The sequence below is a fragment of the Myotis nattereri genome (genome assembly GCF_964212035.1).
Source record: "Myotis nattereri genome assembly, chromosome: 2".
In the NCBI taxonomy this organism is placed as follows: Eukaryota; Metazoa; Chordata; class Mammalia; order Chiroptera; family Vespertilionidae; genus Myotis; species Myotis nattereri.
Genome location: NC_138076.1, coordinates 38364644 through 38385717, shown reverse-complemented (window position 1 = coordinate 38385717; position 21074 = coordinate 38364644). Strand labels below are relative to the sequence as shown.

General features: G+C 38.4%; 1 protein-coding gene across 1 annotated transcript in view; it reads left to right on the top strand.

Annotated features, from left to right (window-relative positions):
- Positions 1-17520, top strand: part of ITGBL1 (integrin subunit beta like 1) — a gene marked incomplete at its 5' end in the record, with an annotated part of 198056 nt that extends 180536 nt beyond the window's left edge. Inside the window, 3 exons of the mRNA XM_081084144.1 lie at positions 8842-8988; positions 15529-15642; positions 16656-17520. Of these exons, the coding sequence (XP_080940270.1) occupies positions 8842-8988; positions 15529-15642; positions 16656-16747 (353 nt within the window). The 3' untranslated portion in view covers positions 16748-17520. The remainder of the gene's footprint in view (positions 1-8841; positions 8989-15528; positions 15643-16655) is intronic.
- Between the last annotated feature and the right edge of the window lie 3554 nt (positions 17521-21074).

The following is a 21074-nucleotide window of genomic DNA, read 5'->3' as shown; positions in this document are numbered from 1 at the left end:
TTCCTTCAACACTTAATAAAACTAAAATAGTATTAAAAAAAAAAGAAAAGAAAAATCACCCACGAATCCACCATCCAAAAATAATACCTGATAACATTGTGTTGTGTTTCCTTCTAGTTTTTTTTGAGGGGTAGATCTCTTTTTGAATCTAGACTTAGGAATGTTCTTTGGGCATTTTGTATTTTGTGTGGAGAAAGCCCACATTCTATGGTATGTTCACTTGCTTCAGTTTGTGTTGTGTACACTCTGCTACATTTTTTTCACGTGAGATTATAGTGGGTAGAAGGAACCATTTTCTTTTAAGCAAAGTGAGGAAATGCCCTACAACAAAATGAATATGAACCTCATATTCATTAAAAAAGACCAGCATTTGGATTCTGGTTCTGTTTTTCACTAATTGTAGTAACTTGGAAGGGCCATTTGGTCTCTCTGCCTTGGTTTACTCACGTGTACAATAAAGAAAATAATGCCCACCTATTGGCTTTATGTGAGAATGAGACACAAAGAATGAAAAGTGCCTCGTACTATGCGATAAGCAGACAATCAATGAATGCCCTATGTATGCAATGCAAAGTAGAAGATTCAAGTGTCCATCACCATAACAGAGCAAAACAACCCATTTAAGATCTCTGGAGGCACCAGTTACATAATGTTTTGGAAGGAAGTTGGCATCCTACAGATCTGCATGTCTGTGTCAGGGAAGGAATGGCAACTACTTTGTTCAAAGCCTTTGGTTTCCTATCACTTGGCAGCCAGTGGTGAATGGATCTTACTACCATGACATGTGAAACTCACTGACATCATCCCTCTGGTGTGGCTTCAGAGGAAAACAAAATTGAGAAGCACTAGTTTGAGTAATTTTCTCAGTTCACCACCAGACACTGGGCCATCCCTTCTATAGCCTTTCACCTGGAGGGATGAACTAGAACCCCATGTATCTTCTGTGTGTTCAGAGCAAAAGGCTGGTCCCTGACTCCAAAGCAGCATTTCGGCAAACAACAAACAATAAAACAAAAAACATTCATAAACCTACCTAATCAGCACATGCAGGAGAACTGACAGCCAGTGTTGTTTCTCCACCTTCCTAACAATAACACTGAAGATGATTAAACCAGTTCTGGCAGGCTGGGATAAATTAGCAATTGTACCTGAAGGTGATTGTACGTAATTACATAATTCTAAGCAGTTCAGTTTTGATTACAGCAAATTACAACCTGAAAATGACTGGCAAAGAGAGTCAGTATGAAGACCGTTCTCCATTTAATTAACTTATTGGAGAGTTATGTTCAATGATCATAGAAACAGATGTGGACCTTCTCAAAATATCTTTATTAACAACAAAAATTTTACATGGCCTATAAACGCATGGATTTTTAAAATCAGATAAGTCATTGCTAAAAAAAAAAATGCTTTGTACCAAGTGATAGTCCTTAAGATATACTTATTTTTATTAGTATATGACTTTAATATTTCACAAAGAAAATATATCTACAGGCTGGCTCGTGTGTATTTGTTTGTAGCCTAACATAAGCTGGACCAGAGCCCTCCCTCCTGTACTCCATATACCCGGGATGAGATTAAGAAATAGACTGCTTATTGCTTGCCTTCTTCCTTCTATGCTCCTGGAATAACTGCCCATGAGTCCAATTTAAAAAACAAGTGGGGATAATGAAGAGCCACCTCTTAATCACACAATCCATTTACATTTCTCCGGGGAGTTCTTCAGTTGTAGCTACAATTGGAAGGAGCGCACGCAGCCTGAGTGTGTGAGTGCAGAGAGCCCAGCACCACGGGATTTCTCACGTTGAGGAGGACCTCGGGCCAGGTCTTTCTTAGCTGGACAGTATCGGCAGTAGTGGGATTGTCTCCAAATGACGTGTCAAAATCATAGACCTCTTTTCTGAGTTTGTTAAGTGTATCAGAAGGTAATTTACGCATATAAGTCTGATGGATGTTGAGGTGACTGCCTGAGATCCAGCAACACCCCACACCCCTCCTATCTTCCCTGCCACTCCGTCCTTCCAGTATGACTTTTACTGTCATGCTCCTAGAAAACCTCCAGCTGTGTCCATCTTCCAGGAAAGAAGAAAGGGGAAGGAAAAAAGGGCAAAGGGCAAAGGACACATGCTGACTGAGCCTGTCCCATTTTCTTTGGGAGACAATCACTTTCCTGGAAACCTCACCCACAGGTTTTCTCTTGTATCTCAATTATTAGAGCTCTGTCCTAGGGGCAGCTCTAGGTAAAAAGGAGCCTGGGTAATAAAACAGCTTCCATATGGACATATTATCACTTCCCTGAAAAACAAACAAATAAACAAATAACAATAACAAAACAAGTGCTCTCCTAATATTAACAAGGGGAAAAAAATGTCAGCCAGGCAGAATATCATATCTGATACAATCAGTACCCATTCATGGCCCAGTTTCCCAATTGAGAGCCATCATTGCAGTGTTTTAAGGAAATGTGTCTCTGAGCCAGTGAATTTCATTGGAAAAGGCCATTGCCTAGAGCAGCACTGTCCAATAGAATTTTCAAAGATGATGACAATGTTCTAACTCTGCATTATTCAACACAATAGCCATTGGTCACATGTAGCTGCTGAGAACTTGAAATGTGACTAGTGCAACTGAGAAACTGAATTTTTAATTTTGCTTAATAAACTTAAATTGGACAACACAGGTCTAGAACATTCTTGGGGAATATTTTGGTGTGGGGGAAGAAATCGGACTAAGAACAAAAATCACTGATGGGAGTAAGTATCTGGGACAGGATGGATGGCACTGGAAATGGAGATGGAATGGAAAACTACTCTACTCACCTGTCTGAAGATTTGAGAAGTCAGGTGAAGGTAGATTTAGTGTACTTCAAATGGCTCATTAGGTTGGCTCTTCCTCCATCTTTGTTCTAGAATGATCTATTATTGTACACTTATAAGAAGATAACTTATCACTAGATTCTCTGGATTCTACCACCAAACAGAGACAGTGTTCTCACTGAAATCTGTAGATTTCTACAATAGTTCTGCAACCCCTAGGAGAGCTATTCAGAGACCTATGTGGCAACAGAGTAGGCTTGGTACAGCAAAAGCTGACTGAAACTACTGTTATAGTCTTATTTTTTTAAACCAATTTTTAAGAACATTCTACTTAGTAGGCTTTGTCAATGGCCTTCTCTGTCATTTTATGAGACAACACAATCATTTTATTTTTCTCCTTCTGTGCTGAATGTTCATACTTTGTCTGGCTTCTCCTCCTCTATGTTAGCCGTAAATATTGGAGTTTCTTCCTAAGTAGTTTCATTCAATTCCAAAGCTTTAAATGCCATCTTCTTGCAGAAACTGCAGCATGGATATGCTTAGCCCTAACCTGTCTTCCCCACCAGACTTGTGTCAATTGCTTCCTTAACTTTCCACATGGTTGCCTTAGAAGTATCTCATTAAAAAGGTAAAAAGAAAACAAAACCAAGAATTAATAAAATGACAAAATAAAACCACTGACAATACCATTTACTGATGAAGATGGAGAGCAACTAAACTTCCATATTTTCATAGTTGGTGTAACTTCTGACAACCACTTTCAGAAACTCCTTGTCTTCTAAAGATAGACTTGAACATGCCTAAGACCCCAAAAGTCCACTTAGTAAATGCCCAATAAAAATTCCTACAAAAAAAAAATCTCAATCACATGAGGATCAAAATAGCTGATTTGCTGCTCTCAACCTCTCCCCGCTAAGCTTCTTTAGCTAATAAAAAGCATCATTATTCAAAATATTTTCCAGCTTTCTTTCCGTCACCTACCACATCCAATTCAATAGTAAGTCTCATTAGCACCACTACCAAAGCATATCTCCATCTCCTCTCCATTTGCTCTGCCACCATTCTATTCTAAGCCTCTATCAACTTTTTCTTGGACTATTGCAATACTCTCTCACTTTCCCCATATTCACTTTTCCCAACACACCTTAATTTTTCTCACTTATCTGTCAAAATAAATGTATAAATTGTAAATTATATCACATCTCTCATGCTTAACACTCTTCTATGATTTCCTATTTCTATTGGAATAAAATTTAAACTCCTTACCAAAAATAAACAGTTTGTTATGCTCTCACTCCTGCATATTTCTCCAACTTTATTATTTATTCCATTTTTCTTACTCATTATTCTTCAAACACATTGGCCTTTTTTTACTGCCTAAAACGTGCCAAGTTCTTTCTTATTCCCAGAAATTTTCATTAGCATTCCTAGAATATTGCCTCTATGGCTGCTTCTCATCCCTTGTGTATCACGGAGCCTTCCCTAACAAGTCCAGTAAACAGCATTCTCACTATTGAATATACTAATATTCTCTCTAATGTTTCCATAACTCAAGTGCGTTTGTTCATGTGTTACTTGTTTTCTTCCTTTGTGCACTGAAAACACTATAACGGTAGGTCTCTATTATGATATCTGGTACACCATAAATAGCTATTGAATTGTATGACTTAAATTATTAAAGTTCATAAAGAAGATATTATTGGAAGCATTTAATATGTTTTTAGCTAAAGGGAAGTTATGTAAATGGTGAATCAAAACATGTAAATACCAATGCATTTTGACTATTGTGTAGGCTAGATGCCAACCTAATGCTATAGAAAGATATGATAAATGAATAAATAAAAACCAATCACCTATCCTTACATTGAATTATTCTCAATGATATTCTAAGTCAAAGGCATAATGCCTTTCTCTGCAATAGAGATTTAATTATTCTAATTATGCCAAAGTAATTATAATTCTTACTAACCTGAGCTGGTAAGAAACATAGACATTTTAAAAGTCCACATAGCTCAATGGGTTTGGTATTAGATGTTCTCTTTTGCTTTCTTACTTATTGTGTACAACAGATTATCTGCCCCCAAAGATGGATACCTTTTTTTTGAACTTCTAAGTAGACCTCACTTTAAGTGAACTTTCATTTTATTGGAGAAGTCAAGATACCATCAATTGATTGTGTAGCTCTTATGAAACACCAATTCTCTAACTTCACTCCAATTTATAGAATGTAGAAATAAAGTAGTCATCCAAGAACTGTCTATTGGTCTTGAAGGACAGTTATTTAACCAGATGACCTATAAAAATGTCCTGGATTCAGTTTACAGTTCCAAGTTGTGATTAATTTTGTAAATGAGGAGAGATTGTTTAAAAAATAATCTCAATCTAAAAGTCTTTTGAGGATCTGCTAAGATTAAGGCAGTGTGCTTGGCACTCTGAAGGGCTACAGTGATGGTCAGAAGTGATTCTTACTCTCAAGGAATTCACAGCCAAGGAATAGGTTTATTTAATAAATAAGTACATAAACTACATCCTACAAGGTGGAAGACAACCAGTTCCACCATAGAGGTGAGAAATAAGGTGATGCAGAAATTCAGAGGATAAGATGAATTTCCCTTGAAAGTATTAGAAAAGTTTTCACAGAGGTTTGAAAATTAATTCCAGCTTTCTTTCTGTCACCTACCACATCCAATTCAATAGTAAGTCTCATTAGCACCACTACCAAAGCATATCTCCATCTCCTCTCCATTTGCTCTGCCACCATTCTATTCTAAGCCTCTATCAACTTTTTCTTGGACTATTGCAATACTGGATGTGTGAAGTAGGGGAACAGAATGACAGCATTTTTTTTATCAAAAGTATGAAGTCAGAAAAGTGCAGGGGATGCATTGAGAAGAAGGAATAGGTCAACTTGGTAAGATCAAGAGGTATATGCAAGGGAGAAGAGAAGAGATTATAAGGTTGGAAAAGTAGCTTGGCATTCTATTTCAGGAACCTAAAACATAAGGAAAGTTATAGTAGGTGCACTTCATATCATAAATATTGGGGAGTCATACAGCACTAGATATGAAGGCTGTGATGTGAGTAGAGTGGTGTAATAGGAAGCGGTGAGCAAGAATATTGGAGAAGACATGACAGGAAGGTATCTCAAAGGTTTATGATGGTGATATGAGTGGATATGTTGGAGTTAGTTTCAACAGGACCTGGCAACTCTTGAGATGAGGGCAGTAACAGGGATTCAAATGTGATTCAAAACATTTCAAACTGGTTGACTGAAAGGAAAGTTATATTATTAAAATAAATGGACAATTCAGAAAAGGAGCTTTTATTTTATTTTATTTATTTTTTTATTGATTAAGTTATTAAATATGTGTCCTTATCCCCACATTACCCCCCATGACCCCCACTCATGCCCTAAGAAGAGCTTTTAGAAAGGAAATTGTATATGCAGGTTGAGAAGTATCAATTTTGTATGCTAGTGGAACACAAAGTATGGAATCACAGGTGTGGTCCAGTCCTGTGATCATTGAGGTTATCAGAAACCATATGAGGTGATGAATTTTTCAAAGGAGACATTATAGAGAGATAAAAGATGATTTATGATAGACAATCGGGATGCCTACATTAATTGGATCAGGAAAAAAGTAGAAGGGTAAATAAACAACGGAGGAGTATTGAAAGGATAAGGAGAGACTAATGCAGCCGTGGGCAAACTACGGCCCGCGGGCCAGATCCGGCCCTTTTGAAATGAATAAAACTAAAAAAAAAAAAGACCGTACCCTTTTATGTAATGATGTTTACTTTGAATTTATATTAGTTCACACAGACACTCCATCCATGCTTTTGTTCTGGCCCTCCGGTCCAGTTTAAGAACCCATTGTGGCCCTCGAGTCAAAAACTTTGCCCACCCCTGGAATGTCATGAAAACCATACAGGAAACACTTTTCAAGAAGAAAGTGCCCATGAATATCAAAGTATGCCTTCTAACTATGTAGCAGCTAAACAAGATAGCAATTAAGAAAAGATTTCTAGTTGTCTCAAATTGATAATCATGAAATATAGAAGTAATGTGAACCAATGGAAAAAGAGTGGACATTGAAATCAGAGAAATTGGCATCAAGGTCTGATTCTGTGTGGTTGAGCTATGTGCTTTGGGGTAAAATTGCTTTGTTTCTCTGGACCTTAATTTCTTTTTCTTTTTATTTTTTTTAAATATATTTTATTGAGTTTTTACAGAGAGGAAGGGAGAGAGATAGAGTGTTAGAAACATTGATGGGAGAGAAACATCGACCAGCTGCCTCCTGCACACCTCCCACTGGGGATGTGCCTGCAACCCAGGTACATGCCCTTGACCGGAATCGAACCTGGGACCCCTCAGTCCGCAGGCCGACGCTCTATCCACTGAGCCAAACCAGTTTCGGCAATTTCTTGACTATAAAATGGGGATGATACCTGAATCAAAGGGCTCTGAGATTAAATTTAGTAAAAACAACATAGGGATAAGAAGAGCCTGTTGGAAATAGGTCTGTTAATCTAGGTCTCTTTTGAGTTTGCCTCCCATTTGCTTTCCATGAACTTCAAGATGATCATGTGTTATAGAAAAACTTACCTGAGTTTGTGGGAGTTTAGGTTAAATTATCATGACCACAAATTGCAAAATATTCAGCATTGGCCCCTAATCCCTCCTGTGCAAAGCTGAATATAGGAGGAAGCAGATGGAATAGGTTTACTCTGAAAGTCCTGCCACAGCAAATGTTCAAGACAGAATGGTGTCGACAGGTTCAGAGGGCTGAGCAGTTGGAATGACAACAACTGTGTCCTTGATGCTTGCTTTTGCAAACCCTGGTGCTTAGCAAAATGCTCTGTTCATAATAGAGACTCGGTAAGACTCAAAGCAGCCAAACAAATAGCTGTTTTGTTTGTCCTGTTTGGAGAGATCTGGCTCTAAGGTAATACACATATTAGAAAAGGATTTTAAAAAAGGATAAAGCATTGATTGGAAACAAGAAACATTTTAGGAAGATGGTGCAATCTAATGGGGTATTGGTAGCAAGCAGCTAGACAGATGTGTAAGCCAATGCATACTTGCCACAAATACAATGTCATATATGTTGCCAAAAGATAAACATCCCCCAAATCAGGAGTCAATGATGGAAACAAAAGGGGAAAAAAAGCTGAAGACATGAATCAAAGCCTCATGCTGTTTCTAATTTGTAGACAACAATAGAGAGACATGGCCAAAACTGGTTTGGCTCAGTGGATAGAGCGTCGGCCTGAGGACTGAAAGGTCCCAGGTTTGATTCCGGTCAAGGGCATGTGCCTTGGTTGTGGACACATCCCCAGTAGGAGATGTGCAGGAGGCAGCTGATCAGTGTTTCTCTCTCATTGATGTTTCTAACTATCTCTCCTTTCCTCTTTGTAAAAAATCAATAGAATATATTATTAAAAAATAAAATAAATTGACAAACTTAAAAAAAAAACACAATAGACATGGTTACTTACACTTAGATCTGTTCTTATTAATAAGTAGAGAGGCACACAGATAAGGAAATATAATACCAGATGCCATTAACTTATTATGGAAATTGATCTTTTATTTTTATTAGTAAACAGTAGGATTGTAATCAATAAATGCTGCATCAACGGTCAAGTGACTAGCCTTGTCCGTTGGTCTGGGTATCATGGTGTGCACCATGAAGAAAAGCACCGAGACCCCATACTGCTAAAAAACGCAAATGACGTATTTTGTATCAAGAAAAGATGGTAAAATTCCCTGTCAAATTGTTTCAAGGTTTCTTTCTCTCTCGAGTCCATCTCCTTTGCTGCATTCAAATGTACTATGAGAGTTGGAACTTTGTTGTGAAGTTCTTTTCAGCAGTCACGAGCCCAGTGACTATGCATAAAGGGAAAGTGTGTTTGCTGGATAGGAAACGAGAGCCCGTGGTTTACATATTTCTTCCTTAAACACTGCAATCAGCCGGATATTTACCATCTCCTCCTCTCTCCCCGCCCTGTGATTGCTTCTCAGGCCACGGCACGTGTTCCTGTGGCCGCTGCGTGTGTGAGAGAGGATGGTTCGGGAAGCTCTGCCAACATCCCAGGAAGTGCAACATGACGGAGGAACTGAGCAAGAGTCTGTGTGAATCAGCAGATGGCATCCTGTGCTCCGGAAAGGGTGAGTCTCTCTGCCGGAGCTTGGCCTGGATCCCTGCTGGGACACATGGCTTGTACAGCAGCCCGCGGCAAACATCCCTTTCAGGCCGCACTTTGCCTGAATGAAAATCACTCTGTCCTCTGCTTGTACCGGACCTTACTAGTGTGAAAGTGAACCACGTGAGGCTTAGTATCCAAGGAAATGGAATGCATGAGGTGGGTTGCATGTGAAAAGATCCTCAGCCACTTGTAGACAACCTCATTGTGAATGAAATGCAATTAATAATTGTATAAAGAAGAAAGAACAATAAGATATGCTGGGACCTGAATGGGCCCCAAAAGGTAGAGGTACAATCATTGAGTTCACCTGTGAAAGAGCAGAGCCAGGGACGGGTCTGCATAAAACGCTCTGGAAGCTCATGGGATTCTCACTAAATGTTAGGGAGCTGCCCTGCCTGGAGCTGAATGTCAATCTCCCGCTCTCCTCTTCCGCTCAGCTGCCTCCTTGCAGAACAAACCACCCCCCTTTCCAGACTTTTATAGCTGAAGCTACATCTACCCTCCAACACCTACCCTGGGTCAGGAGTGCAGGTAAATGCTTTCTGAAGAAAACACAGTGAAGCAAAGTCAAGCTGCTGAGGAGGCCTCAGAAGCAGAACTCGCCTCGGGGATGTGCCCCTCAACAGTGGCTGTCGCTACCGATGATCACTCAAGGCCAATGCTCTCCGGATGAAAGAGTCCTCTTGACGTAATTGCAAAAAATAAACTCGGATGGAGGCTGTGACCACATTCGGTGCCAGGAGGAAGGCTGAGAATGGATACAAACATGCTCATTTTAATAGCCGAGCATGTCCTTGGTTTCCAGGAATTCTGTGTTTGAGACTGGTGTTTACAGAGTTCTGGCAAGGAGGCCATGCCTTCCACCGAATGCAATCACAGCAGCCAAGCAGCACTTAAATGCATCTAAAGCAATCGCTTTGTTCCCCGTTTGTTCTCGTGTGGAATTCATGCTAATTCCAAGTCCTAAGCAAATCTCAGCATTTCAGTTCTCAGGGGCCCTCAGGTCCTGGATACACTTGCTTTAGGTTCAAGGAGTTCTGTTGGCCCTGGCAGGCTTGGCTCAGTTGGGTGGGCATCCTCTTGTGCACTGAAAGGTTGCCAGTTTGATTCCCAATCGGGGCACATGTCCGGGTTTGGGGCTCCATCCCAGGTAGGACGTTTTGCTCTCATATCGCTGTTTCTTTCTTTCTCTCCCTCTTCCTACCTCGCTCTCTAAAATTCACTTAAAAAATCTTTTTAAAAGAAAAAAGAAGCTCTGTTGGGAGGAGGAAGGAAAGGTTGAAAGGAAGAGACAGAGGGAAGGGATTGCCAAGGAAGAGATTAACAAAGAGAACAGTAAAGGTGGTAGGAATAGAATTAACCATCAAGGTGGAAGCTGGGAAGGAAAAAGAAATGTTATCAGGTCAGAAGGGAGTGTCCTGTGTATAAAAAAGTACTCAGAATGATTAATTTGTTTGAATTAGAGTTATTTTTTTCCCTGAGTATAGCTTCAAACACAGAGCCCTAGCGTTTAGATACTTTTGTTGTTGGTTTTCATGACGGCATTATCCTTGGAATAAGGCTATTAGCTTTTCTGAGAAACTCTACTAAATGGAACTTTTGTATTAGAACATTGGTGTGCTTGTTTATTTTAAAAATCAGCCAGTGTGTGTGTTTGTGTGTGTGTGTGTGTGTGTGTGTGTGTGTGTGTGTTTCTTAGACACTATAAAATCACTAACATTGTTCATAAGCGGGTCTTTGCTAGTCATGTTCAATTGCAGGTACAGAAGGAGAACACATCACACAGCCATGCTCACCTGTGTGGTGAATACCATTCTGTCATTTCCTCGCTGAATTTCATGCAAAGAAGAGGAGTAGTTTGTTTTCAAGAAATAAACATTCTCATTAAAGTCATTACATTCTGAGGAGAGATTTTCAGCATCATAAATATCGAAAAGGCCCCCAAAAGGGGGTGAACCCAAAGGCATTTCCTCAAAACAAAACAAGAAAATCTCTCTAGCTAATGCCTTTTTCAAATTGCTTGCTTTAGGTGATGGAATAATATCTGCAGATCAATGAAAGGTTGAAAGCGTATATTTTAAACTGTTTGTTTATCCTTCAATGGGGAGAGATCTTCAAAAGGAGACTGGATGTAAAATCTGCCTCAAGGCTGTGTGCTTTGAAGCTGGCGCTAGAGAGGATGGTGGGCATTCTGTTTGCAGCCACTGACTGCAGGCTTCTTTCTTTCCACTTACTCTGGAGTCATCAGTGCTTGATTCTAGAACAGGATTACAATGGTGCCCATGGAACTGTGCTCTCCCATAGGCACAGAGACCTGTGGGGATGCAGCTGTTATTTCTGTCTCCTTAGAGGGTACCATCCACCCCTTGCCTCAAGAACCACAGAAAGAGCCTTTGCTGGTTTGGCTCAGTGGATAGAGCATTGGCCCTTATACTGAAGGGTCCCAAGTATAATTCCAGTCAAGGGCATGTACCTTGGTTGCAGGCTTAAAACCCAGCCCCAGTAGGGCGGGGCACTTGCAGGAGGCAACCAGTTGATGTATCTCTTTCACATCAATGCTTTTTTTCTCTCTCTTCCCCTCCCTTCCACTCTCTTCAAAAATCAATCCTTGGGTGAGAATTAGCAAAACAAAAAGAGAACCACAGAAAGAGTAACTCACAAAATAGACAACAGGTTTCGATGTGGTAGCAGAGAAACCTATTCCAAGTTATTTGACTGGGGCCGGGTATTTTTTAATAGGTTTTATGGACTTACCAGAATTCCATATACTTTCCCTCAACATAGTAAATGAAAACCCCTCACCCTGATCTTCACAAAGGATGTTGGAGTGTTTTCCTTTCTCCGACTAGGGGACAGGGAGGAGCAGTGGGCCTGAGGTCACCACCTGGTAGCCTGTACCCAACTGTTTCCACCAGGCGCTCCCCATGATCTGTGAATAAAGCCGTCACCTCAGGAGATGATAAAGAAATAACGTTTTATTTCTTTACAAATTTATAGCCAAGACAATAAATCACTCCATAGAAAAATTTAAAACTAGTTACATTGCTGTGACCTTCATAACAGATGGAGTTGTGAGTACAATAGTGGAAACTGCCTGCTGGGATGTTGGTTGCAGCATTTTGTCAGGCTTGATGAATGGAAAAGAAAGTCCACTTTGAAATGGGGCAGCTGACAAGGGTGCTCGCCCTTACACTCAAGCTGTTCATGTGAATCACCAGAGAGATGAGCTTAGAGCCAGGTTTAACTCCCTTTGCAGAATCCATGCTGTAATTCGTCGGCTGTTTGTTTGCTTGAGTATTTATGTGTATCCAAGAGTACATAATCTCCTTTCTAGGTCCGGGTCATCATCTCTAATATTCTTAAAGATGTTGTCTGATGATGGCTGTAATTGCATGTCACTAAATGTCTCCTTAGAACTCTTACAAAGACACTGTTGAGTCCCACATCATCCGAATAAGTCCATGGTACACACCCACCACTCACCTATCCCTCACCTATACCCCATCCTGGCAGATTCTTCATCCCTGAAAAGAGACAGGGTAAAAGTTAGGCTTCAAAAACCAGACTCGGACCTGTGTTTTAGTTGCCTCACCCAATATAACTGTCAGTGGGAACACACAACTCATTTTTTGAAACTATATGAAGGTTTTTCTTGTGAGAGGCATCACAGATAGGCAGCTAGGTAGGTAAAACAGTAGATGGAATGGATAGAAATCTTTTTTTGCCCCCATGGCCCTGGGCAATTCCATTATCCTCCTTTTATGTCCATTTTCTCATCTTTGAAGGCAGAAGAATTTCATTTCTTTCCCTTTCTTAAGTTCTAAGGATGCTCTGAAAAGGTGGCTGAATCCCCAAGGAATGGAAGCCACTCAAAAAGTACAGGAGGGAAATGGAAGCATTCTTAACAGTCCTCATACTGAGAAAGAAAATAAATGGATTAGTGGTGTTGTGGTCAGGAATTTACCACCCTAGAGTTCCTGCCAAGATGGACCAGCTTCTCCCTAAGGCTGGACAGAGTCTCATGGGCACGAGTGGGTGCTGGTCCAGCTGAGCTGAATAAGCGATCACCTCCTGGCAGCCATGTGGCTTATATCTTTCTGACAGAATCCTTTTCCTAGGATTTTCCCTTTCCAGAGTAGGGCAATTTGACCCCTGATTATTGATGAAAACAGCCAGGTTGCTCTATAACAAAGGCGCTATAAAACATCCTATTAATGACCACGCTGTGTTATTATGACATGCCATACTACTCCTAGTTTCACAAGCAGTAGAAGAATTTCCTACCTCTGAGATGCACTGAGAATTCACAAACAGGAAAAAACAACCCAGCTGGGGAAAACGCTGACGAGAGAAGCTAGTTTTTCATAGCACATACAAAAATCAACCCCCGTTTTTCATTCTAAGTATTTCAGTGACTAGCAGACTTCTGAAAATGCATTTACTTGTCAAATGGTCTAGCAATGTATGCCATATTCACTTTAGCTGAGCTGACCAGTTTTAGAGAAATACTATACAATGGCCTGAAGCTAAGCATTGGAAGTGAGAACAGTGATCAGAATAGTTCTAGAGCCAGGGGACAAGTTTAAAGATGAAATGTGATTTTTTTTTTTCATGAATTGTGGCAAAAAAAAATTATATCCCTGGAGTAATACATAAATATCATGGACATATAAAGTCATTTACATCTCCATGTGTTGTAGAAACAAGTTTGAAATATAAGGGAGATAGTATTTTAGAAACAAAAACAGTGGAATTCTTCAAATAATCTTCCTCCACTCATAAAGCACTAAATATGATACCTTCTGAGGATATGTTAATGAAGTCATTAAAATGCCCCAAGTTTTCATAGTTTTCCAATATTGCTCTATCCATTTGCAAAATGCACAGATGACTGTTGAACATTTCTGTGCCTAGAGATTTGACAGAAAGTTTTTAAAATTAGAATAAATAAATTTCTAAATAAAGAAACACTGTGCCTGGGTGAGATGACCAACTCTCACAGACTGGCCTGGGAGGCCCAGTTACAGGCCCTAAGCAACCAGGAGGGTACTGATCACTCCTTAGAACGGGAAGTTGTCTATTTTGCAACCTCGCCCCTCAGTAAAACAAGTAAATGGAACCATGCTGCGGTTAAGTAAGAAGTTAATAAATGTAAACACAGTTCTCAGCATGTAACTAATTCTGACTGCTCCCTTACCCTGAGAAGTGTGACAAGGAATATCAAAAGTTTAATTTGGCCATTGCGGATTCTTGCAGCTAAAATGCATATATGAGTTTCCATAATATAAAATATCATGGGGTGCTTAATGCCTGGGACACCTTTATGTGCATCCTTCCATGATAGCAGTAGTGCACAAAAGTTTCTTTCTCTAACCATTTTTTAATTGCAATGTTTCATAGAGACACTAATGATTGATTTCTGCCTCCTCCCAATATATTTTGAATTTACCAAGTCTGTTATCTTATAGAATATGTCAAAATAATTTTTCTACTTCACAGTCGTTTAAGGTGATAGGCATCTTTGGTAAAAGGAAATCACATCTAGAAAGAACAATCAATCCAAGGAAATAGAAGGAAGCAGAAAACTATTCTTTGTGTTCATTTTTAACTTGAAAACTTTCTTTACTGCTATTGTAGAAGTAGTTTTGCCACATGAAGATGTTTAGGCTGAGGGAAATTTCTTCTCTGACACTATTTAATTCCTATATTTTCTTTTCTAAATGTGCCATTAATAAACCTGTTTCTCAGCAAGCCAAAATATCTTTAATAACCAAAAAAGGAAGTTTTGAATTAGGTAGGAAGTAAAAAGAGAGGAAATGAGTGAAGTAATGGAAAAGGTGGTTGGATCAAGAGCCTCATAAAAGATGGACATTTGAGGCGAGGGATTAGAGCTCTCCTGGATGGTGGCGGGAAATCCCAAGGGTGAAACTGGGTAAGGTAAATATACATGAGTGATTGTATGTGTATTTTTAGCACTTTAATGAGCCACCCAGTAGGCAGGTGAGTCCTTACTTTAAGAAAATCATGTAAACAAAAATCCAAAATTATAAGCACAAAAAATTTAGTAGTTGTTTTAATTATAAATTGCACCCTCATTTAATAGAACTTACTATTCAATTCCTTTAAAAGACAGACACTTTGAAACATGATTCAATTCAGAAAAAAAAATTTTGAAAACACATATATTTTGAACACCTTTTTAGAAGGCCATCTATAAAAATCAGCCACATTCTGCCCTCATTGACATTTCAACCAGACTGAGCCATGGAACATTTGCTCAAGGCTAATTGCAGCCGTCTAGATCCATAATGAAGCCTTTCAGGATAACCTTTATGAATTACAGTAAGTAACGCTCCCTTTTAAGCCACTGGCTATTCCATAAACTTTTACCTTTGGAAGGTTGGTTATTAGAAGCCGATTGCTGGTACATTGATAGTATTCTACTCTAGACAGAAACCTTTAGTTGTGTGGTAACGATCAATAATACCCTTTGTGATTTCAGGTTCTTGTCACTGTGGAAAGTGCATTTGTTCTGCTGAAGAATGGTACATTTCAGGGGAATTCTGCGACTGTGATGACAGGGACTGCGACAAACATGATGGTCTCATTTGCACAGGTGCAGTACTGACCCACTCTAATTGATCTATGCCACATTTTGCAATAAAGGTGAATGACACTCAGCACATTTTGCTGTGGGTCACTGGGCAGGAGAGCTTTCATGTGCTGAAGGGCCAAATAGTAATATAAAGTACGTAAAGGGAGGTGGGTATTTCAGAATAAGCACTAACATTATTCCCAGGCATAAAAGTATGCACCCAAATTATATGATTTGGAGGAAAATTCCATATAAAGTAACTTCCCCCAATTTACACATATGCAGTTTTATATATTGCAAAAAGAACATAATTCTCTTGACAACTATTTCACTTTTAACATGGTAGAGGGACTAGAATATATTTTAAACAGGACCTAGGCACCAAAGCTGTTTGATGTGCTAGTTTGTTTTTAGGGAATGGAATATGTGTGTGTTGGGGGGATGGGAATAGGAAAACAATTTAGGAATATAATAGATACTGCTATGCTGAGTTTCTGAGTCCTAATAATTGGTAATTAAAATATTTTCTTAAACAATGTATAGGGGAGATAGAGGCATATATTTATTCTCCTTGTTTTTAACTAACGGTAAAAGATGAGTATGTGTGTGTCATTAAGATAGACATTCACGTTCTGCCCACCCCTACTACACAAGGCTCCTCTTCTAGCTAATTATTCAGCCCACCTCACCCTCTGTCAAGGAGCGGTATGTTCGTTAGCATTTATTGTTACACATAACCTGCTCTCTACAGAAAAACAAAATTATTCATGGAAGCCCAGCTGGAGTGATACTGATGGTCATTATTAGATTGATACTAACTGGATGGTAGCACCAAGGAGGTGCCATTAATTGTTTAAAAGGTCAGATTTCCTATAGCTGCTTAATAAGATAATAATAAGATGGCTGCACAATATGAAAGTTTTCAGAGGATGAATGAAATTGCTTTGATTATGAACAGTTATGTTTTATAATAACATATATTAGCTTGGTATATTTCAATCATAATAATGAATCTCCTGTGTATTTTACTGCAGGGAATGGAATATGCAGCTGTGGAAACTGTGAGTGCTGGGATGGATGGAACGGAAACGCATGTGAAATCTGGCTTGGCACAGAATACCCTTAACAATGAGAGCAATGAGAGAGGACTGGGTTCTTATTTGTCTAGGCCATTAGAAATATAAATGCAGAGGAAACCATGTATAATCACCACGAGGACAGGTCCAACAGACTGTTGTATGTTTTTCTATTTCTGAAAGCCCGATGAAATCTGGATACCCATTAAAAATGAGTTAAGCAAACTCAGATGTAAATAACACCAGAAAAGAAATTTTCTCCTACAGTTTACATCAGTGGTTCTCAACAAGGATGACTTTACCACCCAGAAAACATCTGGCAATGTCTACAGACAATTCTGATGGTCACACTGGGTGGGGTTGGAGGGTGCTCTTCAGGCGTCTAGTGGGTAGAGGTCAGGGACACTGCCAAACCCAGCAGTGCCCAGGACAATCCCAACGATGAAGAATTTTCTGACTTCAGATGTCATTAATTGCAGAGTTGAGGAAAGCTGAATCACATGGTTGTTAAAAATGCACATCCCTACACAAGAAAGGCCATTTTAGACTCAAAGAAAAAGAGCCTTACATAAATCCATTGATCCTATGTTGCCAGGATTCCCCATCACTCAGTGTTTCCATATGGAAATGAAGACAAACACACTTGAAGTACAATGTTGGATTGGGGTAGGGGGGCAGAGGCCAGATCACCAATGCTTTTAGTCATTAAGTCATTTGTCTAGTTTCACTTTAAACTCACAAAAGAAGTTCTCTTAAGATGAAGGGAGAAATTATGGAAAATGTACAATTTAACATTTTTAATAAATAGTGACATAAGTTGTTTACACTCTGTGTCAATATGTATTTTACCAACTGAGGACTGACTAACAAAAGAATGAATTGCTGTTCAAGAGCATCCATTTTTACGTGACTAGAGCATGTTTTAAACTGGACATGGGTTACATGTACAAGGAATCTGATTTTTCCCTAGAAGTTACTCCATGGTAACTTGCCTTTTAAAAAGACAATATCTAGTTAGGTCTATGATAGGCTGATATATGTATTCATTTCTCTTAAAAGATTCTATTATTTCTAAGGATACATTTCTCACTGGAAAAGTAGGGCCATACATGGAAGTCAAGAAGAGACATTGCGATAAAATGGTACCAGTCCCACAAGCTCAGAGGATAAAAAGAAAAATCTATAAATGGCTTAAATAGAAGTTACAAGTATTCACTCAGTGATAGGAACAAAATGTTTATTTTCATAATGGTGAAATTTCGCTCTGTATGAAATTCACATCAAATTATGAAAATGTACAATAACTTGGACTTCCCTTACATATTTGCAATCACGTCTACTTATACCCATTAGTTTAGGCAACCTTTAATTATTTAGAGCTAAAAAAGACCCACTTTTTATTTAATGTGGATTATATTTTGTAAAATCCTGCAATAATGTAATAAAATCAGTTTATTATTGTTTAAGATGAAAAATTTTACTTGGACATTTTACGTAATGATGTAAATATTCTAGACTCATGGTTTGGACTTTATAAATCAAGCCACCAAAAGTGAGGAAAATGTGTACCTGCAGGGTTACTTAAAATTTACATTAAAAATTATTTAAGAGAAATTTAATTGATGCTGATTTTTAGAATACTGACAGTGTTCTCTGACTTTAACAGATTTATAAAATTGTTATCTCTATCCTGAGATTAAGGAGTGCAACCACACCAGTTGTATCTCAATTGTTCAGTGCATCAACTGAAATATCAGTTTTGTAAATGAGGGAAATGTAAGCAGTTAAGAAATTACAGATATATAGATAGATATCTATACATCTATATATATGCATATATATATATATATATATATATATATATATATATATATATATAAATATCCTTTCCTCTTCTCTAAACATTTTAAGCCTCAAACAAACCTATTTTAACTGTTCAGTAGCAATTTCAATGCTGACTGATTTGATGATGGACCCATGGGCATTCACTACATTATCACAGCGCAGTGACATCCGTAGTCCTTACTGCAGAGCTCTGCTTTCAGTGGAAAGGACCAGATAGTAAACATTGTAGACTTTGTGGGCCACATACACCTCTTTCACATATACTCCTTTGTTTGTGTTTAAAACTGTATCAAGAAAAAAAATCCATTCTGAGCTCCTGCGCCATACAAAAGCCAATTGTAAGCTGGGTTTGGCTCACAGCTGAGGAATAAATTATCAACCTGTGCTTTGATGGAACTGCTGTTAATCTCCTGTTTCCTCACATAACCCCAGGTGTGTCTTATTTTTCTTGTAATTATCTATATTTGTTATCCCTTTTCATTAACAACTACAGCAAAGGTGTTTCTCTTTTAAAAATTTAATATAAGAAAAGAGTGCTCAGCATTTATGTTTTTAAAGAAAAAGTTTAGATATGGAGAAATGTTAATTATAAAGTTCAGAATGGGATTTGTCCAAAATTTTTGACAATGAAAATATATTGCAGTCAGCTATATTCTGGGTTCCTTTAGTTAAAAATTATTGAACCAAATTTTTCATATTTCTCCTGTGCGTGTGTATGTGTGATGTTTGACTCCAGCTTGCAAACATCAATAGATCTATTAAGAATTTAATTTATATGTTTAAATCGGGAAAAGTTAAACATAGTTACATATAAAGACCTACATTCTACCCTTCTTAAATGTGATTTTGTACTTTGATTTTTGATTCCATTACTAAGATAGAAACTCCCTCTTAAAAAAATGCCAAGGCCAGAGCAAATTTGTAATAGGAGGGAAAATGTGCCAATCTCATTGGCCGGTTCAAGTTTGTCCCAAGTTACAGTGAGATTAATGTGAATTGAGAATGATACAATAAGTGATGTTGGCTACAACCTTGCTTGCTTTGCAAACCATCACTGAGAAATCCTAAGAGGGACTTCTCCATAGAATTCGACTAAGGTCTTGAGACCTAAGAAGAGAATCATTATACCCCATTTCTCCCAAGACTCCTTGAGCTAATTTAGATTCCTTCAACACATTGAAAGAAATGACCACACTGTCCCAGATGCAAATGCAGTCTCTGCCAGCAGACATCAGGATTAGACTGAATAGTATAGAAAAACAAGGAAAAAACCATAATTCAGCTTTTGTTTTCAGACTCTATCAAAACTTTGAAACCCAGTTCAGTATTCAAGCATCAACAGGTTCTATGTACCACCTCGTAAGCTAAGGAACTTAAGCTATGAAATGTATTTTCTCCAAAGTAACCCAATTCACATCTGGATTTTGATATGCCTACATTTAGCTGAATTGCTTTCTCCAGATATAGTCTTGTTCTGAAATGAAATTAAAAATAAATTTCAAATATTTTCACTTCTAAATTAGAGTTTGAAACAACCTGATCTCCCCTTGAAATGTTAATTCTCCGATTTAATATTTAGGAGAAAACTGTAAATGAAGTGATACATATCTAACGTTCAATACATATTTAACATGTTTTGTTTTGTTTTTTTAAAGAGAACCTAATCTGATATTGGTCATCCTGAAAAACATTTGACTGTTTTAGTGCTTTAGGTACTAATTAAGCAACTAGCCAGATGTGATAAAGAAACTGTGCTTACTCTTCAAGAGGCAATTAGGCCAGGCCAGTGTGGCTCAGTGGTTGGGTGTTGACCTGTGAACCGGGAGGTTGTGGTTTGATTCCTGGTCAAGGCATATGCCTCGGTTGTGGGTTCAATCCCCAGTGTGGGGCGTGTAGGGGAGGCACCAGATTGGTGATTCTCTCTCATCATTAATGTTTTTGTCTCTCTCCCTTCTTGTCTGAAATCAATAAAAAAAATTTAGAAAAAAGAGGCAATTAGAAGGGCTGTGGCAGGAATTTTATGGGCCCATTGTAGGTCTCCTGAAGTCACCCCCTTCCCCAAAACACTCAGTGCAACCTAACAATTAAAGCAAGAATTTCTAAATTCTCTAGGATTTATAATGAAATCATGCTTAGTTTCAACTTACTCTCTACAGAGGGTGGACCATTTGCATCTATTCTATAATTTTCCCAAGTAACATTTTAGCAAAACATTTTAGAAAGCAAACATAAGAAAATAAAAATGGTGTCACTTGAAATACCAAAACCATTAAACATTAAGCATTGCTGAGGGATGGGTGAAGCAATCAGCTAACATAACAAATCAGTAGAAATAACCCTCCCACACCAGATATGCATGCAAATGGATGAGATATTAGACTTGATACAATCAACATACATACATGTAGGTACAAAACACACGGTTTCTAAATACAAATGAATTCCATCAGATTTACTATACAGAACATCAATGGTGACAGTTTGCACTTACTTAATAACATTAAACTTGATTTTGAGGGGGAAGAAGAGGGT